This window comes from Heloderma suspectum, chromosome 2, assembly GCF_057233095.1.
Source record: "Heloderma suspectum isolate Gila_16-S chromosome 2, 16-S_ref, whole genome shotgun sequence".
NCBI classification, from domain to species: Eukaryota; Metazoa; Chordata; class Lepidosauria; order Squamata; family Helodermatidae; genus Heloderma; species Heloderma suspectum.
This window is the reverse complement of record NC_139459.1, coordinates 154,459,350-154,478,941: the sequence shown is the minus strand read 5'-3', so window position 1 is coordinate 154,478,941 and position 19,592 is coordinate 154,459,350. Positions and strand designations below refer to the sequence as shown.

The following is a 19,592-nucleotide window of genomic DNA, read 5'->3' as shown; positions in this document are numbered from 1 at the left end:
TAGCCCCACAGTGGCTATACTTCTGAAATGGTGCCCTGAGAGCCAAACACCCATGAGGGTGATCATGAGATCACAAACAAATAAACACAAATAAAACAAAGCTAACATTAAAGATAGAAAGAAGTTGATAGAAAGAAGGAAAGAAGGAATAAAACCTCAGCTTTTTCACAGAAAAAAACCCATCGCGGAATGAACTGAGTTCAGGAGTTCCCTCAAGAGGCTACCACAACAGTGGTGAAAAGAGAACTGAGGGAATAAGAGGGAACCCACTAAGGGCATGTGCACTGAGACAGTCGGGGAGGTGTTCCTACTGTTGCAGAACTCAAGAGTCAGAGAGACCACGGAGTGAAGGAAAAAGAGTTTCTTTATTTAACGCGCGGGCTTAAGGCTGGAATCACTTCCAAAGAGCCAAAAGCCCCGATTTACATCAGCACATTGTTTTTATAGATATTGTGACACATAGGAAACGGCTCCTCCTCTCCCTCCCGTGTGGGGTTGCAGTCCTCAACATTTCCTCTCCTAGCACCATTGTTTATAATACAAGAAATGGGTTATAGGGTAGCCATGATAAGCAGAGAACAGAAGAGAACAGCAGAGAACAAGATATACAATTCTATGATCTTAGCCTTTGTTGACAAGATAAGAAATTCCTGTGTCTCGTCAGCTTACAAACATATATTTCAGAGAGCAAGAGCTCAGCAAGAACATGAAGCATGAGACTGCATGAGGCTACTTAGTCTGACCCCCGATATGGCTGCTACATTCCCCCCTTAAATGCATAATTTCATTACAATTATAGCATTTCATTACACAAATAGACATTCTGGTTTGCGAAGCATAACACAGGACTCTTATAGCAACCCTCTTACTTAATATCTTGTTGAGCTATTAGAGCGTAGAGGGCGGCTGTTTTTGTGGCTGAGGCAGTAAACAGATTGTTTAAGCAATGCATAAGACAAGGAATGCAAAGGCATAGCAGTATCTCTATGAACAACACTGGTAGAATTAGGATGAACAATGCTTTAAGCCAGCTAAGATCTGGAAGCCAAGGGGTTAACCAATTTAGCTAATTGTTTTGTCCCATTGTTATGTTAGCTACTATATTATGCATGCAGATTATTGATTTGAACATCTACAGCATTACTATTATTAGTCAAATTAAATGATGGAGGAGAAAAAGATAAAAAAACCTGTTTGCAGGTATATCTCTTGGCAAACAAAAATGTTTTACTCTCGTGATGTTAGCCAGGTGAAGCCAGTAATTATCAGCGAATCGCTGGGACAGATTTCTCTCTCTAGGGGCAGACCCCCCTTTTTCGCACCTTATTAAGGAAACACAATGCAACACTACTAACACTACAACACGCATGTTTGATCTTCTTTGGGATCTGACTGTATGGTGGGCAGCTATTCACCTGGCAAGCTGCAGCAGGGTCTAGTCCCCTTCTTCAAATCTCCAGTTGCAGGTCTGACCGTACGCAGGGTGGACAGTCTCCCGGTGTACCCACAGTAAGGTCTAGCCTGAGTCTTCTTACTGCTTTTTCAGAATGATTTTTAAAGGATTTTCAGCTACAGTCCACTCCCCCTCTCTCGCTCTCTTGACTCGTGTTCAATGTTGTTGTTGTTCAGTCGTTCAGTCGTGTCCGACTCTTCGTGACCCCATGGACCATAGCACGCCAGGCCTTCCTGTCCTGCGCTCTCTCCCGGAGCGTGCTCAAGTTCATATTCATTGCATCTGTGATGCTATCTAGCCATCTCATCCTCTGCCGTCCCCTTCTCCTTTGGCCTTCAGTCTTTCCCAGCATCAGGGTCTTTTCCAGGGAGTTTTCTCTTCGCATTAGGTGGCCAAAATATTGGAGCTTCAGCTTCATTATCTGTCCTTCCAATGAGCACTCAGGGTTGATTTCCTTTAGGATGGACTGATTTGACCTCCTTGCAGTCCAGGGGACTCGTAAGAGTCTTCTCCAGCACCACAGTTCGAAAGCATCAATTCTTCGGCACTCAGCCTTCCTTATAGTCCAGCTCTCACAGCCATACATTACTACTGGGAAAACCATAGCTTTGATTAGACGGACCTTTGTCGGCAAGGTGATGTCTCTGCTTCTTACTATGCTGTCTAGGTTGGCCATAGCTTTCCTCCCCAGGAGCAAGCGTCTTTTAATTTCATGGCTACAGTCACCGTCTGCGGTGATCTTGGAGCCCAAGAAAGTAAAATCTGTCACTGCTTCCATTTCTTCCCCTTCTATATGCCAGGAAGTGATGGGGCCAGATGCCATGATCTTAGTTTTTTTAATGTTGAGTTTCAAACCAGCTTTTGCACTCTCCTCTTTCACCCTCAACAAGAGGCTCTTGAGATCCTCTTCGCTTTCTGCCATTAGGGTGGTATCGTCTGCATATCGGAGGTTGTTGATAATTCTCCCAGCAATCTTAATTCCGACCTCTGATTCATCCAACCCGGCATTTCTCATGATGTACTCTGCATATAAGTTAAATAAGGAGGGTGACAATATGCAGCCTTGTCGTACTCCTTTCCCAATTTTGAACCACTCGGTTGTTCCATGTCTGGTTCTTACTGTTGCTTCTTGACCCTCGTACAGGTTTCTCAGGAGACAGGTAAGGTGGTCTGGTACTCCCATCACTTTCAGAATTTGCCACAGTTTGTTGTGATCCACACAATCAAAGGCTTTAGTGTAGTCAATGAAGCAGAAAGAGACGTTTTTCTGGAATTCTCTTGCTTTCTCCATGATGCAGCGAATGTTGGCGATTTGATCTCTAGTTCCTCTGCCTCTTCTAAACCCAGCTTGTACTTCCGGTAGTTCTCGGTTCGCATACTGCTGAAGCCTAGCTTGTAGGACTTTGAGCATCACCTTGCTGGCATGTGAAATGAGCGCAATTGTGCGGTAGTTTGAACACTCTTTGGCGTTGCCCTTCTTTGGAATTGGAATGTAAACTGACCTTTTCCAGTCTTGTGGCCACTGTTGAGTGTTCCAGATTTGTTGACATATTGAATGCAGCACTTTAACAGCATCATCTTTTAGGATTTTAAATAGCTCGGCTGGAATACTGTCATCTCCGCTAGCTTTGTTGTTACTAATGCTTCCTAAGGCCCACTTGACTTCACTCTCTAGGATGTCCGGCTCAAGTTCAGTGACCGCACTATCATGGCTATCAGGGACATTCAGATCTTTCCTGTATAGTTCTTCTGTGTATTCTTGCCACCTCTTCTTAATCTCATCTGCTTCTGTTAGGTCCCTGCCTTCTTTGTCCTTTATCATGCCCGTCTTTGCACAAAACGTTCCCTTGAGATCTCCAATTTTCTTGAAGAGATCTCTAGTCTTTCCCATTCTGTTGTTTTCCTCGATTTCTTTGCATTGTTCATTTAAGAAGGCCTTCTTGTCTCTCCTTGCTATTCTCTGGAACTCTGCGTTCAGTTGGGTATATCTTCCCCTTTCTCCCTTGCTTTTCGCTTCCCTTCTTTCGTGAGCTAACTGTAAAGCCTCATCAGACAGCCACTTTGCTTTCTTGCATTTCTTTTTCTTTGGGATGGATTTCGTTGCTGCCTCCTGAACAATGTTACGGACCTCCGTCCATAGTTCCTCAGGCACTCTGTCTATCAGGTCTAATCCCTGAAATCTATTCCTCACCTCCACTGTATATTCATCAGGGATATGATTTAGGTCATACCTGAACAGTTTAGTGGTTTTCCCGACGTTCTTCAATTTAAGACGAAATTTTGCAAGAAGCAGCTCATGATCTGAGCCACAGTCAGTTCCAGGTCTTGTTTTTACTGACTGTATGGAGCTTCTCCATCTTTGGCTGCAAAGGACATAATCAATCTGATTTCGATATTGACCATCTGGTGACGTCCATGTGTAGAGTCGCCTCTTGTGCTGTTGGAAAAGAGTGTTTGCTATGATCAGCATGTTCTCTTGGCAAAACTCTATTAGCTTTTGTCCTGCTTCATTTTGTACACCAAGGCCATGCCTGCCTGTTATCCCGGTGATTTCTTGATTTCCTACTTTAGCATTCCAATCCCCTATGATGAAGAGGACATCTTTTTTTGGTGTTAGTTCTAGAAGGTGTTGGAGGTCTTCATAGAACCGATCAACCTCAGCTTCTTCGGCCTCAGTGGTTGGGGCATAGACTTGAATTACTGTGATGTTGAATGGTTTGCCTTGGATTCGTACTGAGATCATTCTATCATTTTTAAGATTGTACCCCAGTACTGCTTTTCCCACCCTTTTGTTGACTATGAGTGCTACTCCATTTCTTCTAAGGGATTCTTGCCCACAATAGTAGATATAATGGTCACCTGAATTAAATTCGCCCATGCCTGTCCATTTTAGTTCGCTGATTCCCAAGATGTCGATGTTCAATCTCGCCATCTCATGTTTGACCACCTCCAGCTTACCTTGATTCATTGATCTGACATTCCAGGTTCCTAAACAATATTGTTCTTTACAGCATCGGATTTTCTTTTCACCACCAGACACATCCACAGCCGAGTGTCCTTTCGGGTTTGGCCCAGCCACTTCACTCTTTCTGGCGCTACTTGGAAATACCCTCTGCTCTTCCCCAGTAGCATATTGGACACCTTCCGACCTGAGGGGCTCATCTTCCGGCGTCATCTCTTTTAGCCTTGTGATACGTTCCATGGGGTTTTCTTGGCAAGAATACTGGAGTGGGTTGCCATTTCCTTCTCCAGTGGACTACATTTTGTCAGAACTCTCTGCCATGACCTGTCCGTCTTGGGTGGCCCTGCACGGCATAGCTTATGGCTTCACTGAGTTACACAAGCCCATCCAGGGTTTAACTCCAGCTACTTTCACAGCTGCAGGGGTGGAAAATATGACAGTTTTCGGTCTTCTCCACTTGGGAGTTAAAGGGTTATTTTTTCCCTCTTTAACCCATACTTCATTTCCTGGTTGGAAAGGATGAACTTCTGTGATGGGAACTGGGGGCTTATTTTCAAAGACAAAGTGACGCTGGGCTTGAAGAACTTTGCCCAGTGTTTGGACTTCTTGTTTAAGGCTAACGTTGGCTTGCTCTTGATGCCACTCCAGTGTCAATCATGAAGTCAATGTCACAGCCCCTCTCAAGCTGTCTTCTCTCTCGCCCATTCTGGCCCCTTTGGTTTTCTCCTTTGTGTATTTGATTTATTTTATTTGGGCATTCATGCCACCAATGTCCATCTTGTCTACACTCGGCACACTGGTTCTTTCTTAAGAATCCTCTGCCTCTGCTGGGTCTTCTTCTATTTTTTCGTCCACGTCTTCTTGGGCCTCTGGGTTGAGGGGGGTATACTGGCGATAGGCATCTAAAAGATGCTCTAAGTACGCTCTGGGGCCTCGGTGGCACCTTGCAGCACTTTAGACACTTTGGTCATTTTAACTGACTTCTTCATACCTGCCTTCATGGCTTCTAACAGCAGGGTTTGATACTGGGTGAGGCGCTCTAGCCCCGCTTGTGTTTTGGGATTCCAGCGGGGGGGGGGGTACTTACAAGGAGACTTTATTAGGTAACTTACAGCACACAGGCGTACCTAATGGTTGGATCAGACAGCTTCTCTGAACCACGAGCTATTGGGCTAAATGGGTTTTATACCATACATGTTACCCATGAGGCAGCACAACACTAGCAAACATTTTCAGCATAGGCTAGAAGTGTTTGGTTCTCAGGCACAGCTTCCTGTAAACAAACTTCGCTTCCCAGGCAAAGTGCTTGATAACACTTTTATTCATTAGTATGGGAAGAGAAATCTCTCTCTCTTTCTTTTGCTTTCTTTTTCTTGCTGATCTGCCTGTATTGTAGATCATGTTTCAAACTTTTTACATAAAACTTTCTGCCCCATGCACCAGCCTTGTCTCTTCATTTTCTTTTTCAAGTTAAACTCACTTACTTAAACCTTTCTGCCCTACACTAGTCCCAATGACACACATTTGGGATAGGCTCTTCTTCTCTTTCTAGTTACATTTTCTTCATCTTAAAGAACGATTACATTATTGTGGCTACTTTACCCCAGGTAATAAGCTCTAGGCATAATCAGCTGCTTCTAATTCACCCTGGGGGCAACTATGGCCACGCATCTTCTTTATAAATGTTCTTTCTCTTTGCCTCTTGCCTTCTCTTTCTTCTTCCCCCCCCCTTCTCTATCTGTCTGCCACTTTCTCTATTTCTCTGTCTTTTTTTACTTACCTCTGTCTTTCTCTATTTGTGTTTGTCTTTTCTCTTGTCATCCATTGGGAACCACACTCAGTATCATTTGGAGTTGCAACTAACACTAATCTGCAAATATCACATATATTTTATGATATCTAAGAAATCATAAAATATACACAACAAACTTTTTCTGCAATTTAACACAATGAATGGAAAACACTTTTTGCATGGTAAGGCATGATGGAGCAGATCCAGCAATTAGGGGGGGAAAGCTCTCGGGGCTATCTATCACTAGACAAGCTAGCCAGGGATTTACAATATCACACACACACTCACACCCCTCTTTTCTTCCCCTTCTACTTGGTACACGAAAGCAAAGTGCTGAAACTCAGGACGTTGGGGGGTGATGGGCATCGCCTTATACTTGCATTTTTCAGGCAGCCATTAATCTTCTTCGGGGAGGCAGTGGGGTGATTTGCAGGTCTTCAAAGGCAAGCTTCTCAGTTTGTTTGTATTTGTAAATCCCAAGCTCAAAACAGGACACGATGAGGTACAGGGCAGCTAAATCTTTGCTTTGGCACGGGCAACAAATAACTCGGGTCAGCTTTCTTCGCTGGGGTCTCAAACAGGAAAACAGTCTTAATTTAAAGTTGTAACATCACTGACAGCGTCAGCTAGCCAGCTACACGAATCTCACTGTTTTTTATAACAGTTACTCTAATACCTTCTTTTCTTCTCAATCAGGTTGGGTCTCCCAGCTTACACAGTTTACTGCAGCTTCCAGGAGCATGGTAGTAGCGTGATTTTGGCTTGGCCAGGAACATGCTGTCTGGTTTCTCAGTCTCTTCAGCACACACACTCAGGCAATCTAACACTGGACACTCAAATTAGTGAGATTTCTTCATTGCAGGGAATCCCACGGCAAAAGCTTAACGGTTACGCTCTTCAGAAATCATATAGCTGATGGTCTACAGGCTCTATGAAATTCTAGGACAGTTCAAAGCTAAACACGGCTACCTTGACAGAGATCTTCATCGTGGTCTTTCCGCTTCATTCTGCCTTGGGACAGTCTTATGGCACACTTTCCACTCGAAGAGGGGTCTAGCCTGTGCCCTGGGGGCTGATTCTTCACTTTTATTCTCCATTTTGCGCCTTTATCTTCTGGGTCTTCATTTTCAGTTTCTATTTCTTAGGGATTTTATTTCACTTAGGCGAGGTGATGATGTTGCACAACTCAGAACGTTGTGGGCAATTTTCCTGCCCCCCCTCTCGGCGCGCTAGGCTAACAGCTACTTCTTCGGCCTCACACTCCCACGCTTAGTTAAAAGCCAGGCTGTCCTGCAACATTTCTCTAATTAACAGCCTCAGATCTTGTTCTTTTTTTTCTCTCAGCTCGACCTTGAACTTTTTGCTGTTTCCTCTCTTTATTCTGAATCCTTTTTAAAAAAATCGTTTTCCTTTTTTTTTAACATACATCTCAAGGGGGTGGAAGTCTTGCTTCCCCCACCTCCCATAGCCTCCCTCCTAAGATGAAGACGGAGACAAAGAGGGAAGGGGATTGGTCAGCGAGTAAGGGGTCTCACTGACCGACACAAAAGGAATTTCACACCACGCACTTTGCTACTGGCCTGGGCACCCGGACGGTCAACAGTATGCAACAGAAACCACAGTAGCCACTCACACAATCATCAATTTCACCACTTCATTCATATGTCCCTGCCACCCACTTTCCCACTTTTCCACTAGAGCGAAGCAGTTTCCTCAGCGCCTTGCTGAGTATTAGTGCCTGCTCGGGGGAGTGATCAAGTCACCCCTTCCACCCCCAATCGGGTGGGTCACCTTTTGTATACGTATACTAACACTGACCTTCTTCATAAGGCGGGGCCCTCTTTTTTTCTGCCCAGTGGCCTTTCTCCCGAAGGCGGGGCCCTCTTTTTACTCCATATACTTGCCTTTCTCCTGAAGGCTTCCAGTGTGGGTTTCAACTCAATTGCAGCTGCAGTATGGGCAGGGCTCAAGTTCCTTCCTCCGCTTCCCAAGGTTCTCTTGCTGCTCGCTGCTGTTTGGGCGGTCCCGGCGCAGGCTTTCTCCCGTTCACCCGACAAACAGGTCGGTGGCGCCAAGAAAGGGAGGCATGCGCCGAGCCCTCCCTCCCAGTGCGGCGATTAAGAGCAGGCAACTGCCACCTCTCTGTCTCAGAGCCTGCCACATCCGAGTCACGGCACCATTTATGTTGCAGAACTCAAGAGTCAGAGAGACCACGGAGTGAAGGAAAAAGAGTTTCTTTATTTATCGCGCGGGCTTAAGGCTGGAATCACTTCCAAAGAGCCAAAAGCCCCGATTTACATCAGCACACTGTTTTTATAGATATTGTGACACATAGGAAACGGCTCCTCCTCTCCCTCCCGTGTGGGGTTGCAGTCCTCAACATTTCCTCTCCTAGCACCATTGTTTATAATACAAGAAATGGGCTATAGGGTAGCCATGATAAGCAGAGAACAGAAGAGAACAGGAGAGCACAAGATATACAATTCTATGACCTTAGCCTTTGTTGACAAGATAAGAAATTCCTGTGTCTCGTCAGCTTACAAACATATATTTCAGAGAGCAAGAGCTCAGCAAGAACATGAAGCATGAGACTGCATGAGGCTACTTAGTCTGACCCCCGATATGGCTGCTACACTACCAAAACTTGGCAGCTATAGAGGTTTCCCGAATCGAGGTTCCGCGCAGAGATCATGTGATGCACAGAGACCACAAAAAAGAATTTAGATTTAAAGCAGTACTGAAAAATAAATGGAACATTACTTATCAGGTGCAGATCTGAACCAGTGAGATAGAAATGAAATGCTTAATATCATCTATTATTTTTGTCTTTATTGCATAAGTAGAATGCAGCTCAAAAATACCTGGAAGAGGAGACGTGGTTGGAAATGTTCTGCAAAACTCCAGTCATTCAAACATCGCTGTTGAGTCTTCTGTATGGCTGCTAACTCTGTGTCTAAAATTATCTTATGAAACACCAAAGGGTATATAACATTAGCCATATTCCTGCATTGAGCAGGGGGTTGGACTCGATGGCCTTGTAGGCCCCTTCCACCCCTACTATTCTATGATTCTATGATCATATTTAACAAAAGTCTGGGATAGGAGAAGGTAACATAGCAGGGGGCAACCATACTTTTTTTGGCTTCGGAGTCACAATATTAATTTTTAATTGGTCTCCTTAAAAAACAAGATGCACATATACTTCAACACTGGCATACCCATCCGAACCCATACTATCATATATATTCTCATTCTCCCTCAATTGCAAAGCAATTCCAAGGAGGAAGCTACCATTTGAAATGGGAGAAGGAATGGAAGGTGTCACCTGCTTCTCTTAGAAATGTCAACACCTGATAGATACTGTCCAGAAAAATGGTGCTCTCTGCGTCCAAGATGCTGAATTGGTTGTGGGTATGCTGACAATTCTAAAAATGAAGTCAGATAGAATTCTAGGACTATCTCAGTGGATGAACGCCTAGTTAGATCCAAACATTCACATAGCCTTTGTGGTATATTATTAAATTCATTTTTGGCAGATAAGGAGTTATGTCACTACTTCAAGAACCAGGCTCCTTCCCATGCCCCTAGCCTTGGTATTAGTCTAATAGTAAGTCAAGCCTATAAAAATGAATTAGCATAACACTTCTACAATTTTCAGCAATAAAATAAATGGCTTCCCAAATCCTTTCTCCTTTCAATATAAGATTTAATATGAAAGCCAAAATTATATGACCAGCCTGATGTGCTGCTGAGATGTAGGTTGAGTGGATCTGTGTTGCAGCTGTCATCAGCTGAAGCTGTCTCATGACCAATTCATTCCTAGTTTGAAATTCAGCCCACAACTGCTTGCTGTCTGGGAAGCTTTATGATGATTCAAGTAAACACATTTTACATTTCGGGCCAGACACGTAATGATGAAGCAGTTCAACAGACAGCCACTTGCAACTTAGATCCATCTTGTCATATCAAGTAAAGGCTAATCTAGACATGACATGTGAGAACAGTAATTATGATCTAGGGCAAGGGTGGGCAACTTGTGGCCCTCCAAATGTTTTGGCCTACAAAACATTTCTGCGAGCCATAGCCATCATAGCCAATGGTGAGAGATCATGAGACTTGTAGGTCAGAACATCTGGAGGGGCACAGGTTGCCACCCCAGCCTGTGTGGGGTTTTTTTTTAAAGTTTAGTAGCAGCCCCATTTGGTTGCTTTGAAGACTGAGGAACTGAAGCACCAATTTAGCCCTTTCCTCTCTTGCCCTTTTTCTGATCTCAACTGCCCATTCCCTCCCACCAAAGCTGCTTAGCTCTGTGTCTTTGGTGGGGAAAAGACAGGTAAAAAGAAGTGAAGCACACACATGAGTTAAATTTTGCAACAGGGACAGAAGGCCAGGGCAATCAACCATTCCCTGCTTCTGCCCGTAAAGTAAATAAAGCAAATAAAAGTAATAAAAAAAAAACAGCTATGAAGTTAGAAAGCCAGTAGGGGAGTACAAGCTATCCAGTTTATTGCACCAAGTGTCACATGTATGACTATCTGCCTGCTGGACAGAAGTTATGGGTGTCTGCTCACTGCAATGAGCTCTTGGCCATCAGGGAACAAATTTGTTCCCCTGAAGTCAAGGTTACCGGCCTGAAGAAGCTGAGAAGCTTGTGGATGAGATCTTTGGGGATCTGACCACAGTGTCCCAATACTCAGGTGAGAGCTCCTCTGTGGTGATGGGAGTATGAGAGTCTCAGGGAAGGAGGTCACTCTGAGGAAGAGGGAAATTCCTTAGAAAGGACCCATTCTTTGGAGGACAACAGATTATTCTCGTGCACCAAGGATACATCTCCAGGGGCAGAGAGCTTGTGGTAGTGGGAAGTTAGATAATTAGAGACACAGACAGCTGGGTTTGTGACAGGTGTGTAAACTGCATGGTAAACTGCCAGCCTGATGAGAAAGTCACAGATATCAGAAGTTGTCTAGATAGCCTGCTTGATGGTGCTGGGGTAGAGTCAGTGGTTGTGGTGCATGTCTGCATCAACGGAATAAGGAAATGTAGTTGCGAGGTCCTGGAAGCCAAATTTATTTATTTTATTTATTTATTAAATTTATTAATCGCCCATCTGGCTGGTCACCCAGCCAGATGGGTGACCAAATTTAGGTTGTTAAATAGGAGGTTGAAAGCCATGATCTCTAAGGTAGCGTTCTCTGAAATGTTACCTGTTCCACACACAAGCTACACAGGGGAAGCAAGATGGCTCAACGCATGGATGAGGCAGTGGTGTAGGGAAGGAGGGGTTTAGATTTGTTGGACACTGGGGGAATGTCTTAGAACAAGCCAGGCCTATACAAAAGGGATAAGCTCTACTTGAATCAGAATAGAACCTGACTGCTGGTATTTAACATCAAGAAGTTGCCAGAGCAGCTTTTAAATGAAACCTTGGGGAAAAGCTGAGAGCAGCTGGAGAGCATATGGTCTGGGTTAAAGCATGCCTAGGGGATGCAGGTGAAAATGTTTCTGAGTGCCAAAATGAGGACAGGGTGGAAATATACCATGAACATACAGTAAAACATGATAGCCAGTCAAAGAAGCTGAAGGGCCATAGGGGAAAATGCACATGACAGAGACAATTGGAGAGGGACACTGTGTATAGGTGGGTTTCTATGCTAGAAGCCTCCGAGCCAAGATGGAAGAGTTGGAGTGCTGGATTTTAATCGAGAATGTCAATATTATGGATATAACAGAAGCCTGGTGGAATGGAGAGAACTAGTAGGATACGATAACCTCTGGATACAAACTCTATAGCAAGGACAGGGAAGGGTGTATTGGAGGAAATGTTAAAAGGGGCAGACACTTCCACAGAATCATTGTGGGGGGCAATACCAGTCCCACAAAATAATTCAGTATCAAGGACATGCTATAGTTCCCACAACCAAAATGCTCGGCGTGATCTTGATACGGAGAACAAAATTAAGGAGTCATCCAAAGGAGAAAATGTTGTGATAAGGGTGACTTCAATTACCTGGTCAAGACAAAGAGGCAACATTTCTTGATACCCTAAATGGCTATGCCCTAGAATAGAATAGAATAGAATAGAATAGAATAGAATAGAATAGTTGGTCATAGGACGAACCAAAGGGGAGGTGACCCTGATCTTAATCCGGAGTGGTGAAACCCAGGATCTAGTGAGAGATATAATTGGAAACAGCGATCACAATGCCATCACATTTAATTAATATGTAAGTGGGAAATTGCCAAGTAAGTCAAATACAGACACATTTGACTTCAGAAGAGGAAACTTTTATAAAATGAGGGAACTGGTCCAATGGAAATTAAGAGGGTCAAATTTGTCCAAGATGCTTGGGATCGCATCTAATCACAATAATAGAAGCTTAGCTAGAATGTGTACTGCACTTCAGAAAAGGTAGCACAGAGTCCAAGAGATCGCCAGCATGTTTAACAAGCAGTGTCAAGGAAGCCATTATAGAAAAGAAGGCTTCCTTGAGAAAATGGGAATCTTGCCCAAACAATAAGAACAAAAGAAGAACACAGACTTGTACAAAGGAATGGAAACAGTCAATAAAGGATGCAAGAAAGGATGCTGAGGAGCCTAATGTTAACAATATTAAGACCAATAATAAACATTATTCAAATACGTCAAAAGCAGGAAACCAGCTAGAGAGCTGGTTGGACTGCTGGGTGATAGTGGAGTGAAAGGGTACTAAAGAAAAAGGAAACTGCAGAGAGGTGAAATGAATTCTTTACATCTGTCTTCACTGCAGAAGATGTAGGGCAGATTAGGGATGGTGGAGAATTCCGCCAAGGATTTCAGTGAGGCCAAATGCACTGGCATTAGGCCCCCCGAAATCCGTGGCGGAATGGCCTGCCCCCCGCAGATCCTCCCCGGGACGAGACTTACCTGGGGCGGATCTTCCGGGCAGTGGCGGTTCCGGCGGCGGCTCCAGCGGCTGGTCTTCCGACCGGCTGCCGCCACCACCGCCATTTGCAGTTTGGTCTTTTGTTTTTTTGTTTTTTTACATAGACGTGATAGGCTATGTAAAGACTTACATAGCCTATCATGTCTGGGTTAAAAAAAAAAAAACGCGTACGCAAATGGCGGCGGCTACAGCGGCTGCCATTTGCATTCCTTATTTTTCGCCATCTTAGTCTACGTAAATATTTACGTAAACTATTACGGCGAAAATAAAGAGGAACGCAAATAGTGTAGTGGGTGCTATTTGTGTTCCTTTTTGATTCGCCGTAATAGTCTACATAAATATTTACGTAGACTAAGATGGCGAAAAACAAGGAATGCAAATGGCAGCTGCTGTAGCCGCCACCATTTGTGTACGCGTTGTTGTTGTTGTTTTTTAACCCAGACATGATAGGCTACGTGAGTCTTTACATAGCCTATCACGGCTGAATACAGGGACACAAATGGCGGTGGCGGCGGCAGCCGCCATTTGCATCCCTGCTACGCAGCAGCTGGATGTCCGACTGCTGGCGGAGACGGCCAGCGGCTCTGCGGAATCCCGGCGGAGCGAAGCCGGCCGGGCAGGACTCCGGGGGGAGGGATGGAGCGCGTCCCCCCCCGTCGAGGATTCCGGGGGGAGGGTCAGAGCGCCTCCCCCGCTGCGAAGCAGATCCGTGAAACGGTAAGTAACTTTCGTACATCCCTGGGGCAGATACCTGTGCCACAGAAACGGTGTCTGAGGAACTGAGGCAAATAGCGGTGACAAGAGATGAAGCTCAAGACCGTATTGAAAAATGGAAAACAAACAAATCTCTGGGTCCAGATGGCATCCATTCTTACATGAACTCCAGTGTGAAATTGTTGATGTTTTAACAAAAATATGCAACATGCCCCCTAAGAACAGCCTGTGTACCAGAGGACTGAATAGTGGTCAATATAATACCAACTTTGTAAAAAAGGACTGAGGTATGAGGAGGACCTGGTAAATTACAGGCCAGTTAGATTAAGGTCTATTCCAGGTACATTAGTGGAAAATGTTATTAAAGATAAAAATTATCAAGCACATAGAAGGGCAAGACCTGCTGAAAAAGAATCAACATGGCTTCTACAGAGGTAAGTCCTATCTCACTAATCTTTTAGAGTTCTTTGGAAGTGTCGATAAACATGTGGATAGGGATAATCCAGTAGACATTGTTTATTTGGACTTTCAAAGGGCTTTTGACAAAGTCCCTCATCAAAGACTCCTAAGCAAATGCAGCAGTCAAAGGATAAGAGAAGAAGACCTCTTATGGAGCACTTCTACACAAAGGTTTTATTGCATGTTCGTGATTGGTCACTGATGGAAGTTTGTGGGTCCTTTACATGACGTCGTCAAGTTTCAGGGTGTATCCCATGCTTTCTGACCTTTATCTCACTTTTTAAAAGATCAGAGGTAACCTGATAAGGAATGTTAATCTGATATATTAGCAGTGTGTAACGACAGAGTTGCGCTACAACTACAGTATCATCTAGTGGCTATAATATGAAACATATACAACTTTCCGAGAAGTTGCCAAGAAAGACAGCCAAAGAAAAAATAGCCTGTGTCAGCCCATGTAAGAAGCCAATCTTAATCCCACAAAGAATCTGGAAGCAGAAGCCCCAGTAAGTTGCAGGATAAAAATCTTGGTGTGGTGAAGCCCATGGACTGGTAACTGATTAAAGAACAGAGGGCAGAGAGTAGGAATAAGTGGTTAACTCTCACAATGGAGGGATGTAAGGAATGGGGTCCCACAATGTGCACTGGGACCAATGCTTTTTAACTTATTCATAAATTATCTGGAGTTAGGGGTGAACCAAGGTTCCTGACAACACCAAATTATTTAGGGTGGTTAAAACAATAAGGAATTGCAAAGAACTCCAAAAGGATCTCTCCAAACTGAGGGGATGCACATTAGAATAGCAAATGAGGTTCAATGTAAACAAGTGTAACATGATGCAGGCTGGGGCAAAAAGTCCTATCTTCACATATACACTGATGGGATCTGACCTAGCAGTGGCTGACCAAGACAGAGATCTTGGGGTTGTGGTGGATTGCTCTAATAAAATGTCAATCTAGTGTGCAGCTGCTGTGAAAAGGGCAAATTCTATGATGGGCATAATCAGAAAAAGAATAAAAATAAAACTTCTGATGTCATTCTGCCCTTATACAAATGTATGGTGCAACCACACTTGGAATACTACCGCACCTTCAAAAAGATATTGTATAGCTGGGAAAGGTGCAGGAAAAGGCAACCACAATGATCAAGGCAGTGGAGCAATTCCCCTAAGAATAAAAGTTACAACGTTTTGAGCTATATAGCTTAGAAAAATGTGGAGCAACATAGAATGATAATGGGTGAGAATATGGAAAAATCTTTGATGATTCCCATTAAAAATGGGATCATTTTCTTTTAGAGTATAAGTTTGGTATGGGAAGATCCTATTTTACTTTTCCTAGCATATAGGATAGAATCCTTAAGAGATCAGGTTTTGAGCTACTTAAGAGTTCCATCAACTGTGTATAAATTTTAAAACTGAAAACACACAGGGAATGTGCAGCAATGGTAATTCATGTGTATAGATTGCTTTCATATCACACTTCAATGCATATTTCATTCCAATCACAGTACTTCTTACGTTATTTTCAAGAGAACTGCTCAGTCCACTTCCATGACCATCAGCAATGCAATCTGGAAAATATACATAAAGATACACTTTAAAAATTCAGGTACTTTAAATGTTATCTGATTACATTACTTGCCTTGGCAGTGGATGATGGTGGCACAGTCTCCATCTCATCTCACCTTTCAGAATAGTCTCTCTCTACCCATTATCAGAGTATTGCTTTTTTCCTTTCTCTTAGCACTCTTTTCTTTATATGATGTGTATTTAGGCACATCTACATGAAGGTTTTGGACCAGCATGTACATTAAACAGAAGGGGTTTGGGCAGTCAGGGACCTTCTTCCGTTGCCAGTCAGGAGGACTTTGCCTTCCAGGATCATGGTGCCCAAGGGAGATCCCTCTCCTTGAAGCAGCCCAACGCACGAACTCTTCTTCCAAGAAGCACTGGAGCACTTCACGTAGTGTGGAGAGCAGCACTGCTGCCCCAGCAGAATTACCTGACTGCTCAAAATGGACATGTGAAGGGGGGAGGGGGGCTTTATGCGTCAGCCCCGCTCCAGCATCCCCATCAGCATAGGGGAGCTTCAGTTCAGTGCAAAGGTCTGAAGCTCCCCCACCCCTCACCCCCACCAGGGGCAGGAATGTTGAGGGTGGGACTTGTGCACATGTCCCCACTCCCCGCTTCACACATTCATTTTGAATCCTAAAAGCAGACTGCTGTTGAGCAATAAACTCCAACTCTTTTCCCATCTTGTCTGTCTATTCTAGGCTAGGGACAGGGGACAAAGAAGCGGCCTGGTGCCAGAGCCAGTCCGAAATATTTGGTGCCTGAGGCAGAAGAACAAATGACACCCTCTTCCCTAGGGCCATGGGTGGCTAAAATGCTTTGACATCTGAGAGAGAATATCCCACAAACAATTCTCCTTAGGAGTAATAATACAATAATTAATAAATAATAAATTGCTGTCTTTTCATGAAACCCTAAATCAACTGCCCAAAGAGCCACCTCACTCTGTGTACTGAGAGGATTTGTTAAAGCAGGGAACTTCGGACCATCCTGAATTGCTGCCCCAGAAGTCTGAAATGGTACCCTTAACTACTTCCTGTAGTGTATAAGCAGATGCAAATAAACCTTGCAGCACAGACTCACTGTTCCTACTGCTATTATAACACCAGTTTGGTGCTACAAACTTTGGTACATGCCAACCATGCACCAAAAACTGTAGCAGACAAAGCAGGCTGCATCTGGCAATTCTGCTTACTGTAGAAATTAATGTCCAAGAATTAACAGAGCAATCCAGTGTGTGTTTATTTTGACATAACAGTTCCAATACATTCAATAGGACTTACTCCAAGATTAGTATACACAGGACTGGTTTAAGACTAGATGTAGTCTTAAATGTAGTCCAGGGACTACAGAAGCAGGCAAGCTCCCAGAGAGCGAGTGAACAGAGCGAGCGAACAGGGGGAGCAAACAGGAGTTGGCCAGGGGAGTTGCAGTGGTTGAAGAGACAAAGGAGACAAAGGAGACAGAGGCTAAGAGGTAAGTGGGTTGCAGGAAGCCCAGGGCGCTGCCCTTTATCCTTCTGACTGGCTGTGAGCTCACCAGGAGCTTCTGAGAGCTCCAACTGAATTGGAGGGGTGTGGCCTGAGTACTCCCAGCAGCTGACTGGGCGGGAAGCTTCAGTCTGTTTCCCGCCTCCCAGCTGAGCAGAGCAGAGCAGAGCAAGCTGCTCCAGCTGGTCCAGGGACTACAGAAGCAGGCAAGCTCCCAGAGAGCAAGCGAACAGGGGGAGCAAACAGGAGTTGGCCAGGGGAGTTGCAGTGGTTGAAGAGACAAAGGAGACAAAGGAGACAGAGGCTAAGAGGTAAGTGGGTTGCAGGAAGCCCAGGGCGCTGCCCTTTATCCTTCTGACTGGCTGTGAGCTCACCAGGAGCTTCTGAGAGCTCCAACTGAATTGGAGGGGTGTGGCCTGACTACTCCCAGCAGCTGACTGGGCGGGAAGCTTCAGTCTGTTTCCCGCCTCCCAGCTGAGCAGAGCAGAGCAGAGCAAGCTGCTCCAGCTGGTCCAGGGACTACAGAAGCAGGCAAGCTCCCAGAGAGCGAGCGAACAGGGGGAGCAAACAGGAGTTGGCCAGGGGAGTTCGGCAGGGGAGGTCAAGGGGGAGGCCCCTAACATTTTTTTTATTTTATTTTATTTTATTTTTTTTTACTAACTTTTTTTCATTTATTTGTCTTGTAACACACACTTCCACACCAGTGGGACTCTGCTTTTAACCTCTACTGAGTAGAGGAGCAGGCACAGGCTAGTCTAGAACAATCACAAAGCTAGACACAAAAAGGGAAAAGAGGCTATGGAAGGACAAGACTCTCCAGTGGTGGTGACCTGCAAGGTGTGTGCAATGTTTGTTTTCTTGCCTGAGAACAACATGGCCTACACCTGCAACAAGTGCAAGTTGATCACGCTGCTGGAGGAAAAAGTAAGTGGACTGGAGCGGCGACTGTCAACCCTCCGGGGAATAAGAGAACACGAAGAGTTCTTGGACAGAATGGGGGAACTACAGCAGCAAAGGGCAGACCACAAGCTTGAAGAGCAACAGCAAGATGAGGCAGTGGGAAATGCTGAGGTGAAGAAAAATGGAGTAGAGGATACTCCTTGGAAAACGGTGACAGTTAGGAGAAGAAGAACTAGACGACACTCTGCACCAGTGGAAGCGGTGGAGCTGTGGAACCGATTCCAGGTACTTGCAGATGAGACTGGAGGACAGCCTGCAGAGGAAGAATCACAGGGGAACCTGCATGAGAGTGAGCAAGAGGCTAAAGGTCAGTCAAACAGAGGCGATGAAACCCAGGCCTACAAGAAGAAGAAGAGAAGAGTGGTAGTAGTGGGAGACTCCTTGCTGCGTGGGATCGAGACCCAAGTATGTCGCGAAGACCCGTGGACTCGCCAGGTATGTTGTCTCCCGGGAGGACAGATTAGAGACGTGACTGAAAGGTTGCCTGCACTCATAAAGCCCACTGACAGGTATCCCTTTCTTCTCATCCATGTGGGAACAAATGATACCGCCAAGCGGAGCTACGAAGAGATCACGTCAGACTTTGAAGCTTTGGGAAGGAAACTCAAGAACTTTGGGGCCCAGATAGTTTTCTCATCCATCCTTCCAGTAGTTAGAAGAGGGATAGAAAGGGAACGAAAAATACTCCGGGTGAATGACTGGCTACGAAGGTGGTGCCGACGAGAGAGATTTGGATTCTGGGACCACGGGCTATACTTCCTGGAAGATGGGCTGTTGGCTAGGGATGGGTTGCACCTCACAAAGGCTGGGAAGAATGTGTTTGGCCACAGCATGAAGAACTTCATCAGGAGGGCTTTAAACTGAATCCTACGGGGAAGGGAGATGTAATGTTGGGGGTAACAATGGACGTAGGCGCATGCACTGCAATGGAGAGAACAGCTCTGATAGCGTCCAATAATAGTCTTCAGACACAGGTAGGAAGAAAGCCAGACTATGAAGCACATGGTCTTCGATGTCTATATACTAATGCCCAGAGTATGGGAAACAAACAGAACGAACTTGAACTCTTAATACAGGAGGGAAATTATGACTTGATAGGTATAACTGAGACTTGGTGGGATGACTCTCATGACTGGAATACAGCAGTTGAAGGATATAACTTGTTCAAAAAGAACAGGAGGAACAGAAAGGGAGGCGGGGTTGCACTGTATGTGAAAAATACATATCTCTGCACAGAAATACAGGAGGAGGAGCTTGGTAGCCCC

General features: G+C 44.8%; 1 protein-coding gene across 1 annotated transcript in view; it reads right to left on the bottom strand.

The window, feature by feature from the left end:
- Window positions 1-19,592, bottom strand: part of SPAG17 (sperm associated antigen 17) — a 265,350-nt gene that overhangs the window by 156,872 nt on the left and 88,886 nt on the right. The window contains exons 15-16 of the mRNA XM_084835270.1: window positions 15,824-15,876; window positions 9,069-9,170 (exon numbers count right to left, since the gene is read on the bottom strand). Coding sequence (XP_084691396.1) covers window positions 9,069-9,170; window positions 15,824-15,876 — 155 coding nt within the window. The remainder of the gene's footprint in view (window positions 1-9,068; window positions 9,171-15,823; window positions 15,877-19,592) is intronic.